General features: G+C 40.4%; 5 protein-coding genes across 5 annotated transcripts; 3 read left to right on the forward strand and 2 right to left on the reverse strand.

Moving 5' to 3' along the window:
- Positions 1-926: 926 nt before the first annotated feature.
- On the reverse strand, positions 927-1,742 carry LOC106094341 (brachyurin). Its single transcript, XM_013261551.2, has one exon. It carries the CDS (start codon positions 1,740-1,742, stop codon positions 927-929), a length of 816 nt encoding a protein of 271 aa, XP_013117005.1.
- Positions 1,743-6,052: 4,310 nt separating this feature from the next.
- Positions 6,053-6,991, forward strand: LOC106094337 (brachyurin). Its single transcript, XM_013261544.2, has one exon. It carries the CDS (start codon positions 6,078-6,080, stop codon positions 6,924-6,926), a length of 849 nt encoding a protein of 282 aa, XP_013116998.2. The 5' UTR covers positions 6,053-6,077; the 3' UTR covers positions 6,927-6,991.
- Positions 6,992-10,402: 3,411 nt separating this feature from the next.
- LOC106094340 (brachyurin) lies at positions 10,403-11,321 on the forward strand. Its single transcript, XM_013261549.2, has one exon. It carries the CDS (start codon positions 10,428-10,430, stop codon positions 11,265-11,267), a length of 840 nt encoding a protein of 279 aa, XP_013117003.2. The 5' UTR covers positions 10,403-10,427; the 3' UTR covers positions 11,268-11,321.
- Positions 11,322-16,586: 5,265 nt separating this feature from the next.
- On the forward strand, positions 16,587-17,460 carry LOC131998101 (brachyurin-like). The gene has a single exon (XM_059370263.1). The coding sequence runs from the start codon at positions 16,592-16,594 to the stop codon at positions 17,408-17,410; it is 819 nt and encodes a 272-aa protein (XP_059226246.1). The 5' UTR covers positions 16,587-16,591; the 3' UTR covers positions 17,411-17,460.
- A 4,197-nt stretch (positions 17,461-21,657) lies between these two features.
- LOC106094339 (brachyurin-like) lies at positions 21,658-22,582 on the reverse strand. The gene has a single exon (XM_013261546.2). It carries the CDS (start codon positions 22,559-22,561, stop codon positions 21,713-21,715), a length of 849 nt encoding a protein of 282 aa, XP_013117000.1. The 5' UTR covers positions 22,562-22,582; the 3' UTR covers positions 21,658-21,712.
- Between the last annotated feature and the right edge of the window lie 2,458 nt (positions 22,583-25,040).

Consider the following 25,040-nt stretch of genomic DNA (forward strand, 5'->3'; position numbering starts at 1 on the left):
CCATAGTAGCTACAGTTTTCAACCGATCTGCCCAAAATTTGGCACGGATTGTTTTGCTACTGATCTTAACATATGTGCAAATTTTCATCAAAATCGGTTCAGATTTAGATATAGCTTCCATATATATGTATCGCCCGATTTGCACTTAAATGGTCGTAGTAGCTACAGTTTTCAACCGATCTGCACAAAATTTGGCATGGATTGTTTTGTCACTGATCTTAACATATGTGCGCGATTTCATCAAAATCGGTACAGATTTAGATGTAGCTCCCATATATATGTATCGCCCGATTTGCACTTAAATGGCCATAGTAGCTACAGTTTTCAACCGATCTGCACAAAACTAGGCAGGAACTGTTGCGTTATTGATGTTAATATATTTGCAAAATTTTATCAAAATCGGTTCAGATTTAGATATAACTCCCATATATATGTATTGCCCGATTTGCACTTAAATGACCGTAGTAGCTACAGTTTTCAACCGATCTGCACAAAATTTGGCACGAATTGTTTTGTTACTGATATTAACATATGTGCAAGATTTCATCAAAATCGGTACAGATTAAGATATAGCTCCCATATATATGTATCGCCCGATTTCCACTTAAATGGCCGTAGTAGCTACAATTTTCAACCGATCTGCACAAAATTTGGCACGAACTGATCTTAACATATGTGCGAGATTTCATTAAAATCGGTTCAGATTTGGATGTAGCACCACCCACACATAATTATCGCCGGATTTGTACTTATATGGCCGTAGTAACAACAATTTTCAAACGATCTGTTTAATAGTCGGTTCAAAGTAAGATATAGCTCTCTTATACATATAATTTTACATATTGCCCGAATTTATTTCTAGTTTTCGTATACATTTATTTGATGATTTATATTTCCATAAAAAACAAAAAACTAAATAAAATAAATTACTTGTTGACCACACCGGATACTTCCTCGATCCAGTCCAAGTAGGCAGTGACACGGGTGAATACACCGGGCCAGCCCTTTTCACAACCCAAGACAATACCAAAGGAAGTAGCACCAATAACATAGTTGACATTACCCTCCTTGTGGACCAAGGGACCGCCCGAATCGCCATTGCAAGTGGACTTGCCATTCTTGCCGCTAATGCAGATTTGTTTGTCGGTGATAGAACCAAAGTAGAAGTTGTTGCAACTGCCCTTCTTGATGACAGGAACTTGGATGTAACGCAAAAACTGGGTAATGCCAGCAGCAGCATCACTATCTCTGCCCCAGCCGGAAGCCCACACATTTTCGCCTTCATAGGTGGAGTATTGACCATTCTTTTTGGGCAAGGTAGCAGGTTGGATGCGATCATTGAATTCAATCGGAACAGGCAATTTGATCATGGAAATATCATTGGTCAAGGTATTGAAATCCCATTCGGCGTGCACCACAATGTTCTTCTTGGAAACATAGATACGTTGTTGGCCCTTTTCATTATCGTTCTTGATATCAATGGCACCCAAGTACACGGTGACACCATCAGCACCATCGGTACAGTGAGCAGCGGTCAAGACCCAGCGATCAGAAACCAAAGTACCACCACACCAGGCACCCTGATTGCCAAAGACCAAACTTAAACCGACCTGATAGGGGAATTGACCAGCCGTGGCCAATTCACCATTGGTGATGCGACCCTCCAACTCATGCAAGGGCATGCGAGGAACGCCAGCCCATGCAACGGCAACAAACAAACTTAGAACAATAAAGGATTTCATTTCTTGGCGTTTCAAAGAGATAACTGATTTACGTCGGAGTAGTACAACTCTTATATAGGGTATTTTCAGCTAAAAGAAGTCACAAATCAATCAATTAATCACTTTGATGCATTACGATGTAAACGTCATTATCTTTGGGTTTGGAAAAATTGATTAGCAAAAATATTTATTTATTATCACTTACAATGACAATATTGTTATGGAACAGATTTGTTTGTTGCACAATTAAATGGCTAATTTATTTAAGCTATTCCGTCTTTTTAACTTTTTTCATGCTTGAATCACCAATGACAATTTGGGCTTCTTAGAGGGTAGCAAAGCATACCTACATGGCTTTCTCATGGTCAATGGACGATATGTTTCTCGTTTTTTTGGGGAAAATCTCTTTCCCTTTGAATGATATCATCAATGCTTTGGGACAATCAAAAAAGACAATACACACAAAATATGTGATAAACATATTTTTAATTAAAAATTAATTTAAAATGAGTATTTCATTAAGATATCAGTTAATGCAAAGTTCGTTGGTATTCTGTCTGCACATGAATATCAAAAAAAACAAGTAAAAAGACGGGGCCGAACTTTGGATATCCACCACCTCGGGTATATACGTAAACCACCTTTCGTCAAAATCCGGTGAAAAATTCATACCTTATGCCCAATAGCAGCCATATCGAAATATGTTACGATTTGGACCAAATACTAATAAGTACAGTAGCTATACCTAAAAATAAACCGATCTGAATCATAAACGACACGGATGTCGAAAAGCCTAACATAAGTCACTGTGTCAAATTTCAGTGAAATCGGATTATAAATCCGCTTTTTATGGAGCCAAGACTTTAAATCGAGATATCGGTCTATATGGTAGCTATATACAAATCTGGACCGACCTGAGGCAAATTGAAGAAGAATGTCGAAGGGCCTAACACAGCTCACTGTCTCAAATTTCGGCGACATCGGACAATAAATGGTCCTTTTATGACCCCAAAACCTTAAATCGAGAGATCAGTCTATATGGCAGCTATATCCAAATCTAGACCGATCTATGCCATATTGCAGAAGTATGTCGAGGGGCTTAACTTAACTCACTGTCCCAAATTTCGGCGAAATCGGACAATAAATGCGCCTTTTTTGGGCCCAAAACCTTAAATCGAGAGATCGGTCTATATGGCAGCTATATCCAAATCTGGACCGATCTATGCAATATTGCAGAAATATGTCGAGGGGCTTAACTTAACTTAGTGTCCCAAATTTTGGCAAAATCGGACAATACGTGTGCCTGTTATGGGCGCAAGACCTTGAATCGAGATTTCGGTTTATATGGCAGCTATATCAAAATCTGGGTTGATCTAGGTCAAATTGAAGAAAGATGTCGGGTGGCCTTACGCAACTCAATGTCCCAAATTTCATCAAAATAGGATAATAAATGTGCCTTTTATAGCCCCAAAACCTTAAATCGAGAGATCGGTCTATATGGCAGCTATATCCAAATCTGGAGCGATCTGAGCCAAATTTAAGAAAAAAATCGAAGGGCCCAACATAACTCACTGTTCCAAATTTCGGCGACATCGGACAATAAATGCGCCTTTTATGGGCCCAAAACCTTAAATCGAGAGATCGGTCTATATGGCAGCTATATCCAAATCTGAACCGATCTATGCCATATTGCGAAAGTATGTCGAGGAGCATAACTTAACTCACTGTCCCAAATTTTGCCAAAATCGGACAATAAATGTGCCTTATATGGGCGCAAACCTTAACTCGAGATATCGGTCTCTATGGCAGCTATATTCAAATCTGGACCGATCTATGCCATATTTCGGAAGTATGTCGAAGGGCTCAACATAACTCACTGTTCCAAATTTTGGCAAATTCGGATAATAAATGTGGCTTTTATGGGCGCAAGACCTTGAATCGAGAGATCGGTCTATATGGCAGCTATATCCAGATCTGGACCGATCTATGCCATATTGCGGAAGTATGTCGAAGGGCCTAACACAACTCACTGTCCCAAATTTCATGAAAATCGGATGATAAATGTGGCTTTTATGGGCCTAAGACCCTAAATCGGTGAATCGGTCTATATGGGGGCTATATTAAGATATAGTCCGATATATCCCATCTTCGAACTTATCCTGCTTAGGGACAAAAAAATAATCTGTGCAAAGTTTCAGTTCAATATCTCTATTTCTAAAGACTGTAGTGTGATCTCAACAGACAGACGATGGCTAGATCGTCTGAGATTTTTACGCCGATCAAGAATATATATACTTTATGGGGTCGGAAATTGATATTTCGATGCGTTGCAAACGGAATGACAAAATTTTGTCATTTTGTCATGCCAGATTTGAAATCTACTCTCGAATACCTTTCATTTTAGTCCCATATTGAAATGAACGTCCAATATATCTGTATGGGGGAGTTTTGATGTTGGGGCGGCCCGACAAGTACTTAGACTGAAATTGTAATACCATATTCGTATTCTTCTCTCCAATACCTTTCATTTGATATATATATATTGTCTTGATCGCTCCACTTTTGATTCTGGGTTGTGTTTTTGGCATAAGAGGGAGGGTCCGTCCCGCTTGCGATACCAAAAAATTATATAGCCTTTGTTTCCTTCCAAAGGTATTCTCCTGAATACCTTTCATTTCGGTCCCATATTGATATGTACCTTCAATATGTTTGTTTGGGAAACTTTTGGGGTTGGAGTGGACCCAACTTTTAATACCATATTTGTATTTTACTCTCCAATACCTTTCATTTGATACCCATATTGTCCCGATCGGTCAACCTTGATTTTGGGTGGTGTTTTTGGGGTAACGGGAGGGTGCGCCCCCTTCAAATGTCTATAAATTATATAGTCTATTCCTCCTTCCTGACCATTTTCGTAATCTACTCCCCAATACCTTCCATTTGAGTCCCATATTGTTATTATCGTCCAATATACCTATTTGAAGGGGTTTTGGGGTCGGGGCAGCCGCTAGGTACTTGGACCCAAATTTTGACAGTAAAATTGCCATAAGGGCAATAACAACCAGCAGGGTAAGATCACGAACAGTCTTGCAGTGTAAGAAGGAGATTAACGCCTTCTCTGAGGATGGCAAAATCCGCATCGCTTGGGTACCGGGCCATAACGGAGTAAGGGGAAGGCCAGAGGACTGCCGTCAATAAACCTGGTTAACCCGCAGCCTTTCGGGTCGACGCAGATCGAGTTAAGGGAGTGAGCGACGTATTCGCATGCAACATTGTGGAACAGCGAAACTGTCGGTAGGACGGCGAAAACCCTATGGGGGGATCCAGATCGTGAAAAAACGAGGCTATTACTGAAAGGAAGCAAGAAGGAGGTCAGTATAGCTATTGGTATCATAAGGGGACACATAGGACTACGAGCTCACTTATGTAAAGTCGGGGCGCAAGTGATAGCATGTGTAGGGCATGCGGGGAAGATGATGAGACGTTGGAGCATTTCCTTTGTCATTGCCCGGCTTTCACGTCCAACAGATACCGGTACTTAGATGGAGACACAATATCAGACATGAACCAACTTAGGGGAGTGGTATTGAAAACAAATAAGAATTTTGTAAGTAGCACGGAATTCCTAACTTAAAATTTTCTGTTTAGAGGTTACTTTATAGTTTTTAGAGCGCACAACAAGCCGATTACTGGGTAAGGTGTATGTCCATAGTGTCATGGGGCGGATTAATATCTGCACCCTCTTTTCAACCTTACCTAACCTAACCTCGGTAAGCTAAGAGTGGCAGTCCTTTACAGACTCGCTTAGCGACAGACCAAGGCTTCTGGCGGGAATAGAACCGACGATCCCTGCACTGGCAATCCAAGCACGCTACCAACTCTGCTACCGGGGCGCCCCCTGTAGATATATATACAACTCTGGGTTAAATTATTTAAATTGAAATTTAACATTAAGACCAATAAAATGAGAATAAACCTATTATTGTAATAATTTTTTTCACATATAGACAATATCAGATGTAATATCGTAAACAAAAGAAACTCCTTTTTTTGCTACATAGGTACTTTCAAAATTTATCAATATTCTAAACGGTGAAAAAAGCAATTAATTGCAATTGTGTAACAATTACAATAAATTTACGCCAGTATCAATGGACTGGGCAATGTAAGAGAATTCGCTTACCAATTTTATTGGCCTCTTCAAGTGTTGCTGAAATTTTCCCAGATAATAAAGATTATCTTCAGTGCATCGATGTGATTTATAGATTTATGGCTTTTGATGGTAAAGAATGGCGTATAAAAAGCAGGCCATCCGCCCTTAGGACAACTCAGTAGTCAATTCAGTTCGCTTTGACAATGAAGTCCTTTATTGTATTCAGTTTATTCGTGGCCGTCGCATGGGCTGGTGTCATGCCCGCCAAGCGCCAAAACCTGCCATTGTTGCCTCGCATGCCCTTGGACAAATTGGAGGGACGCATCACCAATGGTGAATTGGCCAAGGCTGGTCAATTTCCCTATCAGGTCGGTTTGAGTTTGGTCTTCGGCAACCAGGGTGCCTGGTGCGGTGGTACTTTGATTTCCGATCGCTGGGTCTTGACCGCTGCTCATTGTACCGATGGCGCTGATGGTGTTACCGTCTACTTGGGTGCCATTGATATTAAGAACGAGAACGAAAAGGGTCAACAGCGTGTGTATGTCTCCAAGGAAAACATTGTGGTGCACGCCGAATGGGATTTTAACACCTTGAGCAACGACATTTCCATGATCAAATTGCCCGTAGCCGTTGAATTCAACGAACGCATTCAACCCGCTGCCTTGCCCAAGAAGAATGGTCAGTATGCCAACTATGAAGGTGAGCTTGTCTGGGCTTCCGGCTGGGGCAGAGATAGTGATGCCGCTGCTGGTGTTACCCAATTCTTGCGTTACATCCAAGTTCCCGTTGTCAAGAAGAGCACTTGCAACAACTTCTTCTTTGGTTCCATCACCGATAAGCAAATCTGCATTAGCGGCAAAGATGGCAAATCCACCTGCAATGGTGACTCTGGCGGTCCCCTGGTCCACAAGGAAGGTGGTGTCAACTATGTCATTGGTGCTACTTCCTTTGGCATTGCCTTGGGTTGCGAAAAGGGCTGGCCCGGTGTATTTACCCGTGTTACTGCCTACTTGGACTGGATCGAGGAAGTTTCCGGTGTTGTCAACAACTAATTTCCTAAAATTTGCTACTATCTCTTTGTTGTTGTAATAAAGATGATATTTTAAATTTGCATATACATAGCCGTGCTTTTTTTATACTGATTTCGTCGTTCTGTTTTGTAATACAACGAAATATTGATCTGGGTCCCGACGAAGTATATATATGTTTGATGCTCTTAACATTCCAAGTTGATTAAGCCATATCTGTACTTCTAGAAATATTAAATTTTGCACAAAAACTTCTTATTTGTGTAGGTCGGTTGGATTTGTAAATGGGCCAAGTCGGTCCCTGTTAGATGTAGCTTCCACATAAAACGAACTTTCCACTACATTATTATTCTTGAACCTCTAGGAGTCCAATTCTTATCGGTTTTAACTGAATGATGACTTCTCCTATGATTTGCAATATGCCACCAAGTATGGTCAGAATAGGTATAGCTCCCATATAAAACGATCTCCCGATTTTACTTCTTGAGCCCTTGCAAAGAAACCAATAAAAATCGGTTTCAATCACGAAATTTGTCGACCCAATTAATTTTTTAATTGAAACTGCTACAAACACGAAAGTGATAAAATCAATCACAGTTTTCGAAAAAGGTGATTGAAAAAAGGTTCCATTAAAAAAAATTCCATATTCAATTAAAAAAATTATTGAAATTTTTGAAAATTTCAATTAAATTTTTAGTTGATCCAATTTTTGAAAATTTCAATTAAATTTTTAATTGATCCAATTAAAAGTTTAATTGAAAATATGCAAAAGTTATATTAAATTTTTTGCGTAAAGGGCACTGTATAGGGCGGACCCCGATTTCGATGCGACATGGTTTACATATAAAAAACTCCTTGAACACAAATTTGAGATATATGTTCGGGTCCATGATCCCTCCTTATCATACAACGGAAAATACGATAAAAGAAAGAGTAGCGAGGAGGGTTTAGGTCTAGCTATTGACATAGGCTAATAGTAATTAATTAATATTTTTATTAGAGTAACTTTGTGAATTACATGCAATAGGGGATAAACCCCCCCAGAAAAACATTTAATGCCAAAGAAGCCGTTATGCCATACAAACCACATGCCATAGTTTGATCATAAATAAGATTAGAATTGCGTCTAGAAATTTAAGAAAGTGGTCAAAAGACTCTTCGTGGGTGAGTTTTATCTTATGTGTATAGAAAGCATTTATCAAAATTTCAAAGAACTAACTGCCCAGACGGCTAAATTTGTTTTTCTTTTTATACCCTCCACCATAGGATGGGGGCATACTAATTTCGTCATTCTGTTTGTAACACCTCGAAATATGCGTCTAAGACCCCATGAAGTATATATATTCTTGATCGTCATGTCATTTTAAGTCGATCTAGCCATGTCCGTCCGTCTGTCCGTCCGTCCTGTCGAAAGCACGCTAACTTTCGAAGGAGTAAAGGTACCCGCTTGAAATTTTGCACAAATACTTTTTATTAGTGCAGGTCGGTTGGTATTGTAAATGGGCCATATCGGTCCATGTTTTGATATAGCTGCCATATAAACCGATCTTGGATCATGACTTCTTGAGCCTCTAAAGGGCGCAATTCTCGTCCGATTTAACTGAAATTTTGCACGTAGTGTTTTGGTAGCACTTTCAACAACTAAACTAAGAATGGTTTACGTCGGTCCATGTTTTTAAATAGCTGCCATATAAACCGATCTTGGGTCTTGATTTCTTGTGCCTCTAGAGGGCGCAATTCTTATCCGATTTTATTGAAATTTTGCACGTAGTGTTTTGGTAGCACTTCTAACAACTACCCTAAGTATGGTTTAAATCGGTCAATGTTTTGATATAGCTGCCATATAAACCGATCTTGGGTCTTGACTTCTTGAGCCTCTAGAGGGCCCAATTCTCGTCCGATTTAACTAAAATTTTAAACGTAGTGTTTCGGTAGCACTTCCAACAATTGCGCTAAGCATGGTTTAAATCGGTCCATGTTTTGATATAGCTGTCATATAAACCGATCTTGGGTCTTGACTTCTTGAGCCTCTATAGGGCGCAATTCTGGTCCGATTTAACTGAAATTTTGTACGTGGTGTTTTGGTATCACTTTCAACAAGTATGTTTCAAATCGGTTCATAATCTGGTATAGCTGTCATATAAACCGATCTTGTATCTTGACTTCTTGAGCCTCTAGAGCGCGCAATTCTCATCCGATTTGCCTGACATTTTGCATGAGGTGTTTTGTTATGACTTCCAATAACTGTGCTAAGTATGGCGTAAATCGGTATAGAATCTGATATAGCTGCCATATAAACAATTCTCGTCCGATTTAACTGAAATTTTAGACGTAGTGTTTCGGTATCACTTCCAACAACTACGCTAAGCAGGGTTTAAATCGGTCCATGTTTTGATATAGCTGTCATATAAACCGATCTTGGGTCTTGACTTCTTCAGCCTCTAGAGGGCGCAATTCGTATCCGATTTGACTGAAAATTTACACGTAGTGTTTCGGTAGCACTTCCAACAACTACGCTAAGTATGGTTTAAATCGGTTTATGTTTTGATATAGCTGCCATATAAACCGATCTTGGGATCTTGACTTCTTGAGCCTCTAGAGGGCGCAATTCTCATCCGATTTCGCAGAAATTTTGTACAACGACTTCTCTCATGATTTTCAACATACATGTCTAATATGGTCTGAATCGATCAATAGCTTGATGCAGCTCCCATATAAACCTATCTCTCGATTTTTCTGCTTGAGCCCCTACAAGGCGCAATTATTATCCGAATCAACTGAAATATTACACAAAGACTTCTACAATGTTCAGCATTCATTAATGGTTCGAATTGGACCATAACTTGTTATAGCGCCAATAGCATAACAGTTCTTATTCAATATTCTTTGTTGGCCTAAAAAGAGATACCGCGCATGGAACTCGACAAATGCGATCCATGGTGAAGGGTATTTAAGATACGGCCCGGTCGAACTTAGAACGCTCTTACTTGTTTAAGTCGATCGGTATATTGTTACACAGGATTCATCTCTTCTCATTTTGTGAGTTACAAACTAATTCTGTGATAATACCCTGTACAACAGTATTGTGTAATATGAATTTTTTCATGAACATTCCATTAAGGTACAGTGGATACTTCTCCGATATCATTAAGTGCAGTCCGATTAAAGTTGTATCTCAGTAATGGTGTAAAATGGGGTATTAAAGTATCAAGTGTCCAAAGACCATATATGTTTTTACTATCAAACGATATCAAAATTCTTAGATATTAAGGGAGCTTAAAATCACTTGTGTAACAACTAACTTTGGCCAATATCAACGGAAGAGTCAGTGTAAGAGTCAGTGCTAGCAAACACTTAAAGGTTCTTAAAGTATTGCTCAAATGCCAATAACAATAGGTACGAGTTTATTTTGCAGTGCCACAATGATTGTTGATTTATGGCTTTTAATGGTTAAACATTACCTATATAAGGGAGGCCATTCTTTGCCACGGGCTAATCAGTAGTCAATTGCATTGCACTGTGACAATGAAATCCTTTATTGTGCTAAGTTTATTCGTGGCCGTTGCATGGGCTGGTGTCATGCCTGGTAGGCTTCCAGTGTTGCCTCGCATGCCCCTGGATGAATTGGAGAGTCGTATCACCAATGGTGAATTGGCCAAGCCTGGTCAATTTCCCTATCAGGTCGGTTTGAGTTTGGTCTATGGCAAAGATGGTGGCTGGTGTGGTGGTACTTTGATTTCCGATCGCTGGATCTTGACCGCTGCTCACTGTACCGATGGTGCTGATGGTGTTACCGTGTACTTGGGTGCCATTGATATCAAGAACGACAACGAAAAGGGTCAACAACGCGTCTACGTTTCTAAGGAGAATATTGTGGTTCATCCCAAATGGGATTTGGAGACTGTATCCAATGACATATCGATGATAATGTTGCCCGTTGCTGTGGAATTCAACGATCGCATCCAACCCGCTACCTTGCCCAAGAAGAACGATCATTATTCCACCTATGAAGGCGAAAAAGTCTGGGCTTCCGGATGGGGCAAAGATAGCGATAACGCTCCTGGTGTTTCCCAATTCTTACGTTACATCCAAGTTCCCGTTACCGATCAGGGAATCTGCAACATCTTTTTCTTTGGCATCATTACCGATAAACAAATCTGCATCAGTGGCAAAAATGGCAAGTCCCCCTGCAATGGTGATTCTGGTGGCCCATTGGTATACAAGGAGGGTGATGTCAACTATGTCATTGGTGCTACTTCCTTTGTTACTGCCTTGGGTTGTGAAAAGGGCTGGCCCGGTGTATTCACCCGTGTCACTGCCTACTTGGACTGGATCGAAGAAGTCTCCGGTGTAGTGAACAAGTAATTTTTTTTTTTAACTTTGTTGTAATAAAGGCACGAGTTTGAATGTTGAAGAATATGTGCGTTGTCGTATTCAATAAGGTAAAATAGTTGAAGTTAGTGCTAAGTTCGGATGGGCCAAATCTTTTACTTCCTCCATCTTGGATACCATTTATCAAGTTATTTGCCCGGCATCTCTTTATAGCCAAACAATGTACAATGTATAAGAATTGCTATGCTATTGAAGCTATATCAGGATAGGGAACGACTTGGGCCATACTTGGTTTGGTTTGGATGGAGACCATAGAAAAAGTCATTGTGTGAATTTTCAACCAAATCAGATAAGGATTGCTCCCTATAGGGTCTGAAGAAGTAAAATCGGAAAATCGGTTTATATAGGAGCCAGAGACATAGTCAGGCTCCCGTACTTTGTCTAAAGAAAAACATTTTAATAACATTTATTCTAAATAAAAAATTTCAGTAACATTTTTTCTGCAAAGACAACATTTTGCTGACGCTAGGGGCCGCCTTAAAATTATTTTATCTTTAGGACAAAATTGTAATGAAATCCTTAAGGCATGGTTATGCTCTTGTATTGGGTTGCCCAAAAAGTAATTGCGGATTTTTTGAAAGAAAGTAAATGCATATTTAATAAAACTTAGAATGAACTTTAATCAAATATACCTATTTCACTTTTTTTTCTAAAGCAAGCTAAAAGTAACAGCTGATAACTGACAGAAGAAAGAATGCAATTACAGAGTCACAAGCTGTGAAAAAATTTGTCAACGCCGACTATATGAAAAATCCGCAATTACTTTTTGGGCAACCCTAAACACACTGTAAATGTAGGAAAACGTGTCAGCAGTTTGCCCCTGTTCCTTAGTGGAATGTTCATAGGCAAAATTTGCATTTGCATTTGTCAGCTGTTTTATTTTGGCTTATGAATACACATACAAGTGATTGCCGAATGTCTGTCGACCGTAACCGGAAAGTAGAATTCATTAAAAAAAAATTTAAATGAAATTTTTTCTAAACTAATTTTGATGAAAATTTTCTAAATACAAAATTTTCCCGAAATATTCTCTAGTGGTAAAATTTCTGGAGACCACCGTAGCGCAGAGGTTAGCATGTCCGTCTATGTTGCTGAACGCCTGGGTTCGAATCCTGGCGATACCATTGGAAAAATTTTCAGCGGTGGTTTTTCCCTCCTAATGCTGGCAACACCAAAGAGGTGTCGCACTGCGGCACGCCGTTCGGACTCGGCTATGAAAAGGAGGCCCCTTATCATTGAGCTTAAACTTAAATCGGCCTGCACTCATTAATATGTGAGAAGTTTGCCCTCTGTTCCTTAGTGGAATGTTCATGGGCAAAATTTGCAATTTTGACAAAACTTCAGCACGGGCCGGACCCTACTTGAAATTAATTTTTAAAGACAACATTTCTTTAAAATTTTTTTCTATAGACATCATTTTAATTACACTTGTTCTAAATTTTTACAAAAAAAAATTCAATAACATTTTTTTAAGGACTAAATTTCAGCGAAAACTCTCTAAGGAAAACCAAGGTTAGGTTAGGTTGACAAGAGGGTGCATATAATAATCCGCCCATGTCACTATGGACATACACCTAAGCCAGTAATCGGCCTGTTGTGCACTCTAAAAACTATAAAGTAAACTCTAAAAAGAAAATTTTAAGTTAAGAATTAAGTGCTACTTACAAAATCCTTAATTGTTTTCAATACCACTCCCCTAAGTTGGTTTATGTCTGGTATTTTGTCCCCACCTATGTACCGGTGTCTGTTAGCCACGAAAGCCGGATAATGACATAGGAAATGCCCAACGTCTCATCATCTTCCCCACATGCCCTACACATGCTCTCACTTGCCGCACCGATTTCGCATAAGTGAACTTTTAGTCATATGTGTCCCATTATGATACCGAAAGCCATACTCTTCTCATTCTTGCTTCCTTTCTGTAATAGTCTCGTTTTCTCACGATCCTGATCTCCCCATTGGATTTTCGCCTTCCTACCGACCGTTTCGCTTTTATTTTACTCCAGAAAAGGTACAAAAAAGCGGTGTATGATCGGGCGCCAGAGATTTGAAAACGTTCGAAAACGACCCACAATAAGAAGTATCTTTGCAAAATTTCGTGCGGATAGCCTTATTCGTTCCGACGGTGTTGTGATTTCGTTTACCTGTTGAACGAACGGACAAATATGGCTAGATTGACTTCCAATACTCAGACGCTCAAGAATATTTTATACCCACCACCGTGGGATAGGGGATGTATTCATTTAGTCATCCCGTTTGCGACACATGGAAATATCAATTTCCGACCCTACAAAGTCTATCGTTTCGGATCGTCGTAAAATTCTAAGACGATATAACTATGTCCGTGTGTCTGTCCGTCCGTCTGTTGTAATCACTCTGAAGCCTTCAAAAATTAAGATATTGAGCTGAAATTTGGCACAGATACGTCTTTTTGATGCACGTTGGTTAAATTCTTGAACGGGCCAAATCGGACCATATTTGGATATATCTGATCTGCCGCTAAAGGTCCTAATGCCCATAAATGCTTTATTTTTTATTCCATTTCGCTAAAATTTGAAACAGCTCCCCGACATCTGACCCAAAATATGGTCCAGATCGGATTATATTTAGATATAGCTGCCATATATACCGATCTGCCGATAAAGGGTCTGAAGCCCATAAAAGCTTTATTTTTTAACCAATTTCGCTGAAACTGGAAACAGTGAGTAATTTTAGTCTTTCCGGCATCTGACTTAAATATGGTTCAGATCGGACTTTATTTAGATATATCTGCTATATAGACCGATCTGCCTATAAAGGGTCTGAAACCCATACAAACAGTGAGTAGTTTTACGCCTCCCAATATAGAATCCAAATATGGTTCAGATCGGACTATATTTAGATGTTGCTACCATATAGACCGATCTGCCGATAAAGGGTCTGAAGCCCATAAAAGCTTTCTTTTTGAACCGATTTCGCTGATATTTAAAAAAGAGAGTAGTTTTATGCCTCCCAACATAGAATCCAAATATGGTTCAGATCGGACTATATTAAGATAAAGCTGTCATATAGACCGATTTGCCGATAAAGGGTTTCAAGCCAATAAAGGCTTTATTTTTTATCCGATTGCGCTGAAATTTGAAACAGTGGGTAGTTTTAGGTCTCCCGACATCTGTCCCAAATATGGTTCTGATCGGACTATATTTAGATATAGCTGCCATATATACTGATCTGCCGATAAAGGGTCTGAAGCCCATAAAAGCTTTATTTTTTAACCGATTTCGCTGAAATTTGACACAGAGGGTTATTTGAAGCCTCCTAACATCTGACCTAAATATGGACAAATCGGAATTTTTAAACAGTGGGTTATTTTAAGCCTCCCGATCTCCAAATAAAGGGTCTGAAACCCATAAATGCTTTATTTTTTAACCGATTTCGCTGAAATTTAAATAAGAGAGTAGCTATACGCCTCCCAACATAGAATCGGAATATGTTTCGGATCGGACTTTATTTAGATATAGCTGTCATATAGACCGATCTTCAAATAAAGGGTCTAAAGCCCATAAAAACATTATTTTTTAACCGATTTGAAATTTGAAACAGTGATAAGTTTTACCCTTCTCAACATAGGACCCAAATATGCTTCAGATGGGACTATATTTAGATATATCTGCTATATAGACCGATCTGCCAATAAAGGTTCTGAAGCCCATAAAAGCTTTACTTATTACCCGATTTCGCTGAATTTTCAAACAGGGAGTTGTTTTGAGCCTCCCGATATCCGAGCTTAATATGGTTGAGGTCGGGCCATATCTAGATATAGCTGCAATATAGACCGATCTCCCGATTAAGTGTCTGAAGCCCATAAAAGCTTTATTTTTTATCCGATTTCGCTGAAATTTGAAACAGTGGGTAGTTTTAGGTCTCACGACATTTGTCCTAAATATGGTTCGGATCGGATTAATTAAGACTATGAAGCCTATAAAAGCATAACTTTTTTCCGATTTCGCTTTAGGCCACCCGCCATCTGACCCAAATATAGTGTAGCTCGGACTGTATTTAGACATAGCTGTCATATAGACCGATATGCCGATTAAGGGTCTGAAGCTCATAAAAGCTTTATTTATTGCCCGATTTTGTTGAAATTTGAAAAACAAAATTCAACAGTGACTTATATTTATTAGACCACTCAATGTCCGTGCCGAATTTGGTTGCATAAGTTATAACCGGATTATGACGAAACGGGGTTTATATATATATACACGAGGTGGTGGGCATCCAAAATTTGGCCCGGCCGAACTAAACGCCTTTTAACTTGTTTATAAATATTTCGAAGCGTAACGAACTAAATGACGAGATTCTGGGAAAAATTCACTTTATAGGGCGCACCCCCCAGTTCTGAGCCAGTAACAAGATTCTGAAGTCCGTTTTTGGGACAAAGGCCCCTCGATCTCCTAGCGACCCAAAATGGCCCCTTGGGGGGGGGGGGGGGGGGGGGGGGGCGTGCTCCCTATTATTGTCGTTGGGGCTACCCAGGGCTTGCCGCGTAGATGTGGCAACAACAGTTTAATGCCCTCAGGAGTAAATTTAATGTGGGCTCCCTTTACTCATCATCTTCGCCCTCCTCCTCTTCATCCTAAATGGTATCACACCCATTCTTTAGTGGTGGGTATAAAATAAAGCATTTTTAAGAGCCCGGAGTCGGAGTCGGGCAATTTGCCTGGAGTCGGAGTCGAGTCTAAACTGCCCGACTCCGCAGCCCTGTGTAACACACCGATATATTGATCTGTGATCCCATAAAGTATATATATTCTTGATCGTCTTGTTATTGTAAGTCGATCTAACCACGTCCGTACCCCTGCGAATCCATCAAATCATGCCAGCGGTCCAACGAATAAATTTTAATGAAGGTCGTTGAGAATTGCAAATGGACCATATCGTGATGTGATATAACTTCCAACAATTGTGACAAGCTTGGTCCAATTAATGTTTTAAGCTGAAGTAATAGTTAAAAATATACGTATATGGATAAAAATAATGAAATATTTATAACTAACAAATAAAGGCGTGGTCTTTTGATGGTATTTCTTGTTTATCCTATCTAGCCTATCTATCACATGCAAATTTTTCCCATATTATTATTAGATACGAAGTAGGGGTTTATCTGTTTGCAATTCTATGTGATTGCGATATTTAAATGCTCTGCATGGGGGATAAGATAATCCACTGCAATAGAAGTTCTTTGTCACAAACATAGAACGCCGAACTTTTTTTGGGCATATAAAAAGTGCTGTTATCGTTTCTAACACCATTCGACAATGAAACTTTATATTGGTTTGTGCTTTTTGGTGGCCTTTGCCTCGGCTGGCTTGGTGCCGGTCATCCCATTGGAGGAAATCGAGCAACGCATCACCAATGGTGAATTGGCCAAGGCTGGTCAATTCCCCTATCAAGTTGGCTTGAGCTTGGTCATTGGCAACTCTGGAGCCTGGTGTGGTGGCACTTTGATTTCTGATCGTTGGGTCATGACTGCTGCTCACTGCACGGACAGTGCTGATGGTGTCACCATCTACTTGGGTGCCATCAATATAAAGGACGACAATGAAAAGGGTCAACAAAGAATCTACTCCTCCAAGTCTAATATTGTTGTACATCCCGGCTGGAATCCCAGCACCTTGAGCAACGATATTTCCCTGATCAAAATGCCCATTGCTATTGAATTCAATGAACGTATCCAGCCAGCCACTTTGCCCAAGATGGATGGCAAATACTCGACCTATGAAGGCGATATGGTGTGGGCTTCTGGTTGGGGCAAACCTAGTGATGCGGCCACCACCGTTTCTCCCGAACTACGCTACATTGAGGTGCCAGTTTTGAAGCAGAGCACCTGTAAGACCTACTACGTAGGTGCCGTAACTGATAAGATGATTTGCATTAGCGGCAAAGATGGCAAATCCACCTGCAATGGTGACTCGGGCGGCCCCTTGGTCTACAAGGATGGTGGTATTAACTACGTTATCGGAGCTACTTCCTTTGGCATTGCTTTGGGCTGTGAGAAGGGCTGGCCCGGTGTATTCACCCGTGTCACATCTTACCTGGATTGGATCGAAGAGGTATCGGGTGTTGTCAATAAGTAAATGACATCAATTTTTATTCTGGAGTCAAATATATTTAAATAGAAAAAATATGCACCTGAGTTTCAATATAAAGTTTGGTTGTTGATGCTACAGCAGTGTGTTGTACCCTAAGGGCGGCAGTCCTTGCTAATGAAGGACTTGATCAATTTAATCCGTACAGCCGGCTGCCATGGGATTGATATATGTATAGTTTTGTGTTTTGTTGTAACGGATCCACTGTGCGGTACAAACATATTTGTGTTAAGCCAATCAGAAGGCTTTAAAAGTTTACAGCAACAATTCAACTGTCTTGATTTTATACTCCATGCACTTCCATTGTCTTCGAGTTGAGTTGAGATCATTTAAAGGCTTCTACTGTTAAGTTTGATTTTTGTTACCTACATCCCTTTGGCGGTAACGATACGATGTAAAGTATAGTAGTGTATATACCTACTTTACTTCGTTTAATTGGCTATGACAGAACATTTGTTCCACTAGCCGAACGTGGAATAGCGTTCCAAGTGCCTCGATCTTTTGCACTCCTTCTAAAATCTCTGACAAATCCTCCATAAATCCTTCCTGGTTCGCCTTGAGGTTATTTGAGGGTTGACGGCTCAACAGAAGAATGATAAAAGTCCTTCCAAACGGCTTGCCGAACAGCACAGGACACCCCACCGCCAAGAAGCAGTAATCCTGTTAAGGTCTGCTGAAAAGGCTTAAGGTTTTTGGTTCAAGTCGAGTGTGAGACTCTATTGCTATCGACAAAGTCTGGGCTTGACGGAACACTGGTACGTATAAGTACTGACGTATGGTTGTTCATGCCACACGCATGAATGGATTTCAGTTTTCGCCTGCTAGACCATAACACGGCCGGCCCATTAAGCGAAAATCCGAGGGAGCATACAGTGTGTGTGGTGATTAGTGCTAACGCTTCTTCGCGATCAGAAAGTTGGAAATTAAAACTAAAAGGGAGAAGTCACAGACGGTCTTTAAGTGATAGGAGGAGATGAGTTTGGCACAATTCGCAAGGTTTGGTGCCGGGCCACAGAGGAGTACAGCGAAAGAATAGACAGGCAACTAAAGATGGCTAGAAGAATGCAACACATTTTAAAGCGACTGAACAACATTGCGACATGCGTTGTCAATATTGAGGACAAGTAAGAAGGAGATCAGCACAGCTTTCTATTGGGTTGCCCAAAAAGTAATTGCGGATTTTTCATATAGTCGGCGTTGACAAATTTCTTCACTGCTTGTAACTCTGTAATTGCATTCTTTCTTCTATCAGCTATCAGCTGTTACTTTTAGCGTGCTTTAGAAAAAAAGTGTAAAAAAAGTATATTTGATTAAAGTTCATTCTAAGTTTTATTAAAAATGCATTTTTACTTTCTTTTAAAAAATCCGCAATTACTTTTTGGGCAAAATCCGCAATTACTTTTTGGGGCCAAAAGAATGATGAGCATACTTATGCAGCAAAGGTGGGGCAATGGTTGTCTTTTATATTTCGGGATTAGGGAATACAACAAATTTTACTCATTGAAAATCGCTTTATTTTTTTCAAAATATTCCCCATTAAAATTTATACACTTTTGCATGGCTTTGAACCAATTGTCGCAGCACTTTTGCCACTCTGATTGAGGTATGCCTCTTCAGGTGTCGAAAAACTTTGATCTTTCATTTCATTTTATACTTACGGGAATAAAAAGTAGTCATTCGATGCCAAGCCAAGACTATACGGCGGGTGACTCCTCAAATCGATGTTTTCGGCCGGACCGAACTTTGAATACCCACCCCCTCGGGTATATATGTAAACCACCTTTCGTCAAAATGCGGTGAAAAATGCATACCTTATGACCCATAGCAGCTATATCGAAATAAGTTGCGATTTCTGCGAGATCTGTCTATATGGAAGCTATATCCAAATCTGGACCGGTCTGAGCCAAATTGAAGAAAAATGTCAAAGGGCCTAACACAACCCACTCTACCAAATTTCGGCGACATTGGACAATAATTTCGGCTTTTATGGGCCAAAAAACTTAAATCGAGAGATCGGACTATATGACAGCTGTATCCAAATCTGGACCGATTTGTGCCATATTGCAGAAGTATGTCGGGGGGCTTAACTTATTTCACTGTCCCAAATTTCGGCGACATCGGACAATAAATGCGTGTTTTATGGACCCAAAACCTTAAAACGAGAGATCGGTCTGTATGGCAGCTATATCCAAATCTGAACCGATTTGAGCCAAATTGAAGAAGGATGTTGAAGGGCCTAACACAACTTACTGTCCCAAATTTCAGAGAAATGGGACAATAAATGCGCCTTTTATGGGCCCAAAACCTTAAATCGAGAGATCGGTCCATATGGCAGCTATATCCAAATCTGGACGGATCTGAGCCAAATTGAAGAAAAATGTCGAAAGGTCTAACACAACTCACTGTCCCAAATTTCGATAAAATCGGGTAATAAATTAGGCTTTTGTGGGCCTAAGACCCTAAATCGGCGGATCGGTCTATATGACAGCTATATCCAAATCTGAACCGATCTGGGCCAAATTGAAGAAGGATGTCGCAGGACATAGTACAACTCACTGTCCCAAATTTCATCACAATCGGATTATAAATGTGGCTTTTATGGGCCCCAAGTCCCTAAATCGGCGGATCGGTCTATATGACAGCTATATCCAAATCTGGACCGATCTGAGCCAAATTGTAGAAGGATGTCGAAAGGCCTAACACAACTCACTGTCCCAAATTTCAACAAAATCGGAAAATAAATGCTCCTTTTATTGGCCTAAGACCCTAAATCGGCGGATCGGTCTATATGGGGGCTATACCAAGATATAGTCCGATGTAGCCCATCTTCGATCTTAACCTGCTTATGGACAAAAAAAGAACCTACTGAAATTTTGCACGTGGTGTTTTGGTGTCAGTTTCAACAACTGCGCTAATTATGGTTCAAATCGGTCTATGTTTTGATATAGCTGCCATATAAACCGATCTTGGGTCTTGACTTCTTGAGCTCCTAAAGAGGTGCAATTTTCGTCCGATTTCACTGAAATTTAGCACGTGGTGTTTTGGTGTCACTTTCAACAACTGCGCTAAGAACGGTTCAAATCGGTCCATGTTTTGATACAGCCGGCTTATAAACCGATCTTGGGTCTTGACTTCTTGAGCCTCTAGAGGGTACAACTTTCATCCGATTTGACTGAAATTTTGCACGTCGTGTTTTAGTGCCACTTTCAACAACTGCGCTAAGCACGGTTCGCATTGGTCAATGTTTTGATATAGCTGCCATATAACCCGATCTTGGTTCTTGACTTCTTGACCCTCTAGAGGGTGCAATTCTCATCCGATTTGACTGAAATTTTTTACGTCTTATTTTAGTGCCACCTACAACAACTGCGCCAAGTATGGTTCAAATCGGTCCATGTTTTTATATAGCCGTCATATAAACCGATCTTGGGTCTTGACTTCTTGACCCTCTAGTGGGTGCAATTCTCGTCCGATTTGACTGAAATTTTGCACGTGGTGTTTTGGTGTTACTTTCAACAACTGATATAGATGCCATATAAACCGATCTTGGATCTTGACTTCTTAAGCCAATAGAGCGCGCAATTCTCATCCGATTTGGCTGAAATTTTGCACGTGATGTTTTGTTACGACTTCCAACAACTGTGCTAAGTATGGCGCATATCGGTCGATAACCTGATATAGCTGCCATATAAACCGATCTGGGATCTGGGCTTCTTAAACCTCTAGATGGCGCAATTCTCATCCGATTTGGCATAAATTTTGTACAAAGGCTTCTCTCATGACCTTCAACATACGTGTCTAATATGGTCTGAATGGATCAATAGCTTGATACAGCTCCCATATAAACCTATCTTCCAGATTTTGCTTCTTGAGCCCCTACAAAGCGCAATTCTTATCCGAATGAATTGATATATCACACAATAACTTCTACAATGTTCAGCATTCATTTATGGTCCGAATCGGACTATAACTTAATATAGCTCCAATAGCTTAACAGTTCTAATTAATTATTCCTTGTTTGCCTAAAAAGAGATACCGCGCATAGAACTCGACAAATGCGATCCATGGTGGAGGGTATATAAGACTCGGCACGGCCGAACTTGGCACGCTCTTACTTGCTTTGTAGTAAATTTCACAGCTTTACAATTTTTTCGATCCTATTGCTTCGATGGTTTTTTTACTCTGTATTCTAATTTTTATCCCATTTTTATATATTTTTTTCCCTTCCAACAAAATTAATTTTAGTGGAAAAAACTCCAATAAATATTTTCTTTTATTTTTATGTTAAATCTACTTGTTAACAACACCAGATTTCTCTTCGATCCAGTCCAAGTAGGAGGTGACACGGGTGAATACACCGGGCCAGCCCTTTTCGCAACCCAAGGCAATACCGAAGGAAGTAGCACCAATGACATAGTTGACACCACCTTCCTTGTGGACCAAGGGACCGCCCGAGTCACCATTGCAGGTGGATTTGCCATCCTTGCCGCTGATGCAGATCATCTTTTCGGTGACCATGCCCACGTAGTAGGTTCTGCAGGTGCTCTGCTTCAAAACGGGAACTTCGATGTAACGCAACAAGGGGGAAACAGAGGTGGCGGCATCACTGTCCTTACCCCAGCCAGAGGCCCAGACCATATCGCCTTCATAGGTGGAGTATTTACCGTCCTTCTTGGGCAAAGTGGCAGGCTTGATGCGTTCGTTGAATTCAACGACAACGGGCAATTTGATCAAAGAAATGTCATTGCTCAAGGTGCTGGGATCCCAGTGATCGTGGATGACAATGTTGGACTTGGAGGTGTAGATTCTTTGTTGGCCCTTTTCATGGTCATCCTTGATGTCGATGGCACCCAAGTAGACGGTGACGCCATCAGCGCCATCGGTACAGTGAGCAGCGGTCAAGATCCAACGATCGGAAATCAAAGTACCACCGCACCAGGCACCCTGGTTGCCGAAGACCAAACTCAAACCAACTTGATAGGGGAATTGACCAGCCTTGGCCAATTCACCATTGGTAATGCGTTCTTCCAATTCCTCCAAAGGCATGACGGGCATCAAGGGAAGACGTTGTTGCAAGCCGGGCATAACGCCAGCCGAGGCAACGGCCACCAACAAACTCAGAGCAATTGCGATTTTCATTGTCAAAGCTTCACGAATTGACTACTAGCTTTCCTCGCCCTATTCGGGGTCTTTATATAGGAATTTTGCTCGTTTAATATAAATCATACATTTTCACTATTTTCGCCACGATAGTCCATTATCTTATCCGTCTAACAGTGACACTATTGTTGGCCAAAAATTATATACCCAAAAAAAAAAAAAAAAGATAATACGGTATTTTAGCAGTATAGCCATAATAGGCCTTTCAGCTATTCCCACTCCATATCTATTAAATTTGATAATAATTCTACTAAAATTATTTGAGACTGTGCCTGCTAGGCGTCTTTCCAAACTGCTGTGGAAAATTTAATTGAATGCGATGATTAGCATTGAATGTGGTGTAAAATCGTTCATTGGCCCTCAATGGCAGCAGGAGGTTCGAAATTTGAATGACAATGCGCATAGGTCAATGTCAATAGCCCAATTCATTAACACAATTTTCAATCAACCAAAAGGTTGTTACTTTTTGTTTATTCTTAATGAGTAGTGAAATTCAGTAGAAGGTGACTTTTATAGAAAAAATGGGCAAGTATACGAATATTCGCTGTGTAAAGCTGAGTATTCTGTTCAGCTTTTCGAGCTGATTGCTGTCCAACCCCATATAAGAAAACGTAGGCGAAAATAGCGAAAAAAATTCTAGTGGCAACCCTGGCATCATTTTTATACCCACCATCATAGGATGGTGGTGGGTATACCTAGTCGTTCCGTTTGTAACACATCGAAAGAATGATCTGCGACCCCATCTTATATACAAAAATTAATTTGTGTTTGTTTATGTGTTCCTTATAGACTCTGAAACGGCTGAACCGATCGTCTTGAAATTTTCACAGATGGTGCATAATGATCCCGTGGTGAGAATAGGGTACTATATTTTTTGATATCTGAAAGGGGGGCGGACCCTCCCCCTTACCCTAATTTTCAGAAACACAAGATCTCGGATATGGGTGGTGCGATTTAAGCGAAATTTTATGTGCTCTCTTATAGTAACCAAAAAACAAAAAATTGGTATTCAAATTTCGGATGGGGTACCTAGGGGGGGGGGGGGGCGCCCGACCTCAAAACCTACAAAATATATATATACACCAATCACGCCAATATGGGTCTCAAATGAAAGGTATTTAAGATTAGAAAACGTATTTGATATCTAATCGTCGGATTAAGTGTTTGGGGGACCACCCCAACCCCCAAAACACCCCTAAATCGGACATATTTACCAACCATGGCAATATGGGACTCAAACGAAAGGTATTTGTGAGTAGAATATGAATCTGATATCCATAAGTGAGATCAAGTTTCTGGGTGTTCACCCTTTCCCCAAAACGCCCCCCAAACAGGACTTATTTACTGACTATGGCAAAATGGGGCTTAAATAAAAGGTATTTGCGAGTAAAATACGAAACTGATATTCAAATGTGGGACCAAGTTTCTGGGAGTCCGCCCCTTCCCCCAAACACCCCCAAACAGGACTTATATACTGACCATGGCAATATGGGGCTTAAATAAAAGGTTTCTGAGTGTAGAATACGAATCTGATATCCAGATGTGGGACCAAGTGTTTGGGGGGCCGCTCATCGCCGAGAACATCCATCAAAGAGGACAAATTTACGACCAATATCGTTAGAAAACGTTATCAAAACTTATTTTGGGGCCATGTGTTTGGGGGACCCCTCATCGTGTAAACTCCCCAAAACCAATGACAATATGGGGTTTAAATAAATGTTATATGAAAGAAGAGCACGATGCTGATATTTTTTCAGGGTGGACCACCTCACCCCAGAAAACATCCCAAATCAGATATCATCAGAATATCGGGCAATATGGGGCTCAAATAAAAGGTCTTTGGAAGTAAAGCACAAATCTGATATCAATATTCGGGAAAAATGTCTATGGGGCCATCACACCCCCATAACACCACTCAAATCAGAAGTATTTGCTGACCATTGCAATATGAGGCTCAAATAAGAGGTAGCAGAAGAGGAGAGTAGAACACATATCTGATATATATTTTCAAAGCCAAATCACTGAGTGGCCGCCCCATCCTCCAAGCACCCGGTCATGTTTGCCGACTATGGAAAAATGGGGCTCAAATGAAAGGTATTTGAGTGTAGACCATGAATCTGATATCAACATTAGGGACCAACTGTCTAGGGGACGTCCCACCACCATAACAATCCCCAAATAGGACGTATTTGCTCACCAAGACAATTTCGTTCTTCAAGACAGTAGAGCTCGATATTCATAGTTTTTAGGGCCCATACCCCAAACCGGACATATTTGCTGACTTTTGCCATAAAAGGGTTTAATTAAATGGTATTAGGGATTAGAAAACGAATTTGATATCCAATTTTGAGGCCAATGTCAATATGGGGTTCAAATAAATGATCGGTAGATCAGTTTATATTGGAGCTGTATAAAGCTACATATCGATTCAGACCATATTGGACACGTATCTTGAAGG

Source organism: Stomoxys calcitrans, chromosome 1, assembly GCF_963082655.1.
Source record: "Stomoxys calcitrans chromosome 1, idStoCalc2.1, whole genome shotgun sequence".
NCBI classification, from domain to species: Eukaryota; Metazoa; Arthropoda; class Insecta; order Diptera; family Muscidae; genus Stomoxys; species Stomoxys calcitrans.

What these genes read in the sequence shown, in the direction of transcription:
- LOC131998101 (XM_059370263.1), top strand. Translation starts at nt 16,592, where the DNA reads ATGAAACTTTATATTGGTTTGTGCTTTTTGGTGGCCTTTGCCTCGGCT.
- LOC106094341 (XM_013261551.2), bottom strand. Translation starts at nt 1,742, where the DNA reads ATGAAATCCTTTATTGTTCTAAGTTTGTTTGTTGCCGTTGCATGGGCT.
- LOC106094337 (XM_013261544.2), top strand. Translation starts at nt 6,078, where the DNA reads ATGAAGTCCTTTATTGTATTCAGTTTATTCGTGGCCGTCGCATGGGCT.
- LOC106094339 (XM_013261546.2), bottom strand. Translation starts at nt 22,561, where the DNA reads ATGAAAATCGCAATTGCTCTGAGTTTGTTGGTGGCCGTTGCCTCGGCT.
- LOC106094340 (XM_013261549.2), top strand. Translation starts at nt 10,428, where the DNA reads ATGAAATCCTTTATTGTGCTAAGTTTATTCGTGGCCGTTGCATGGGCT.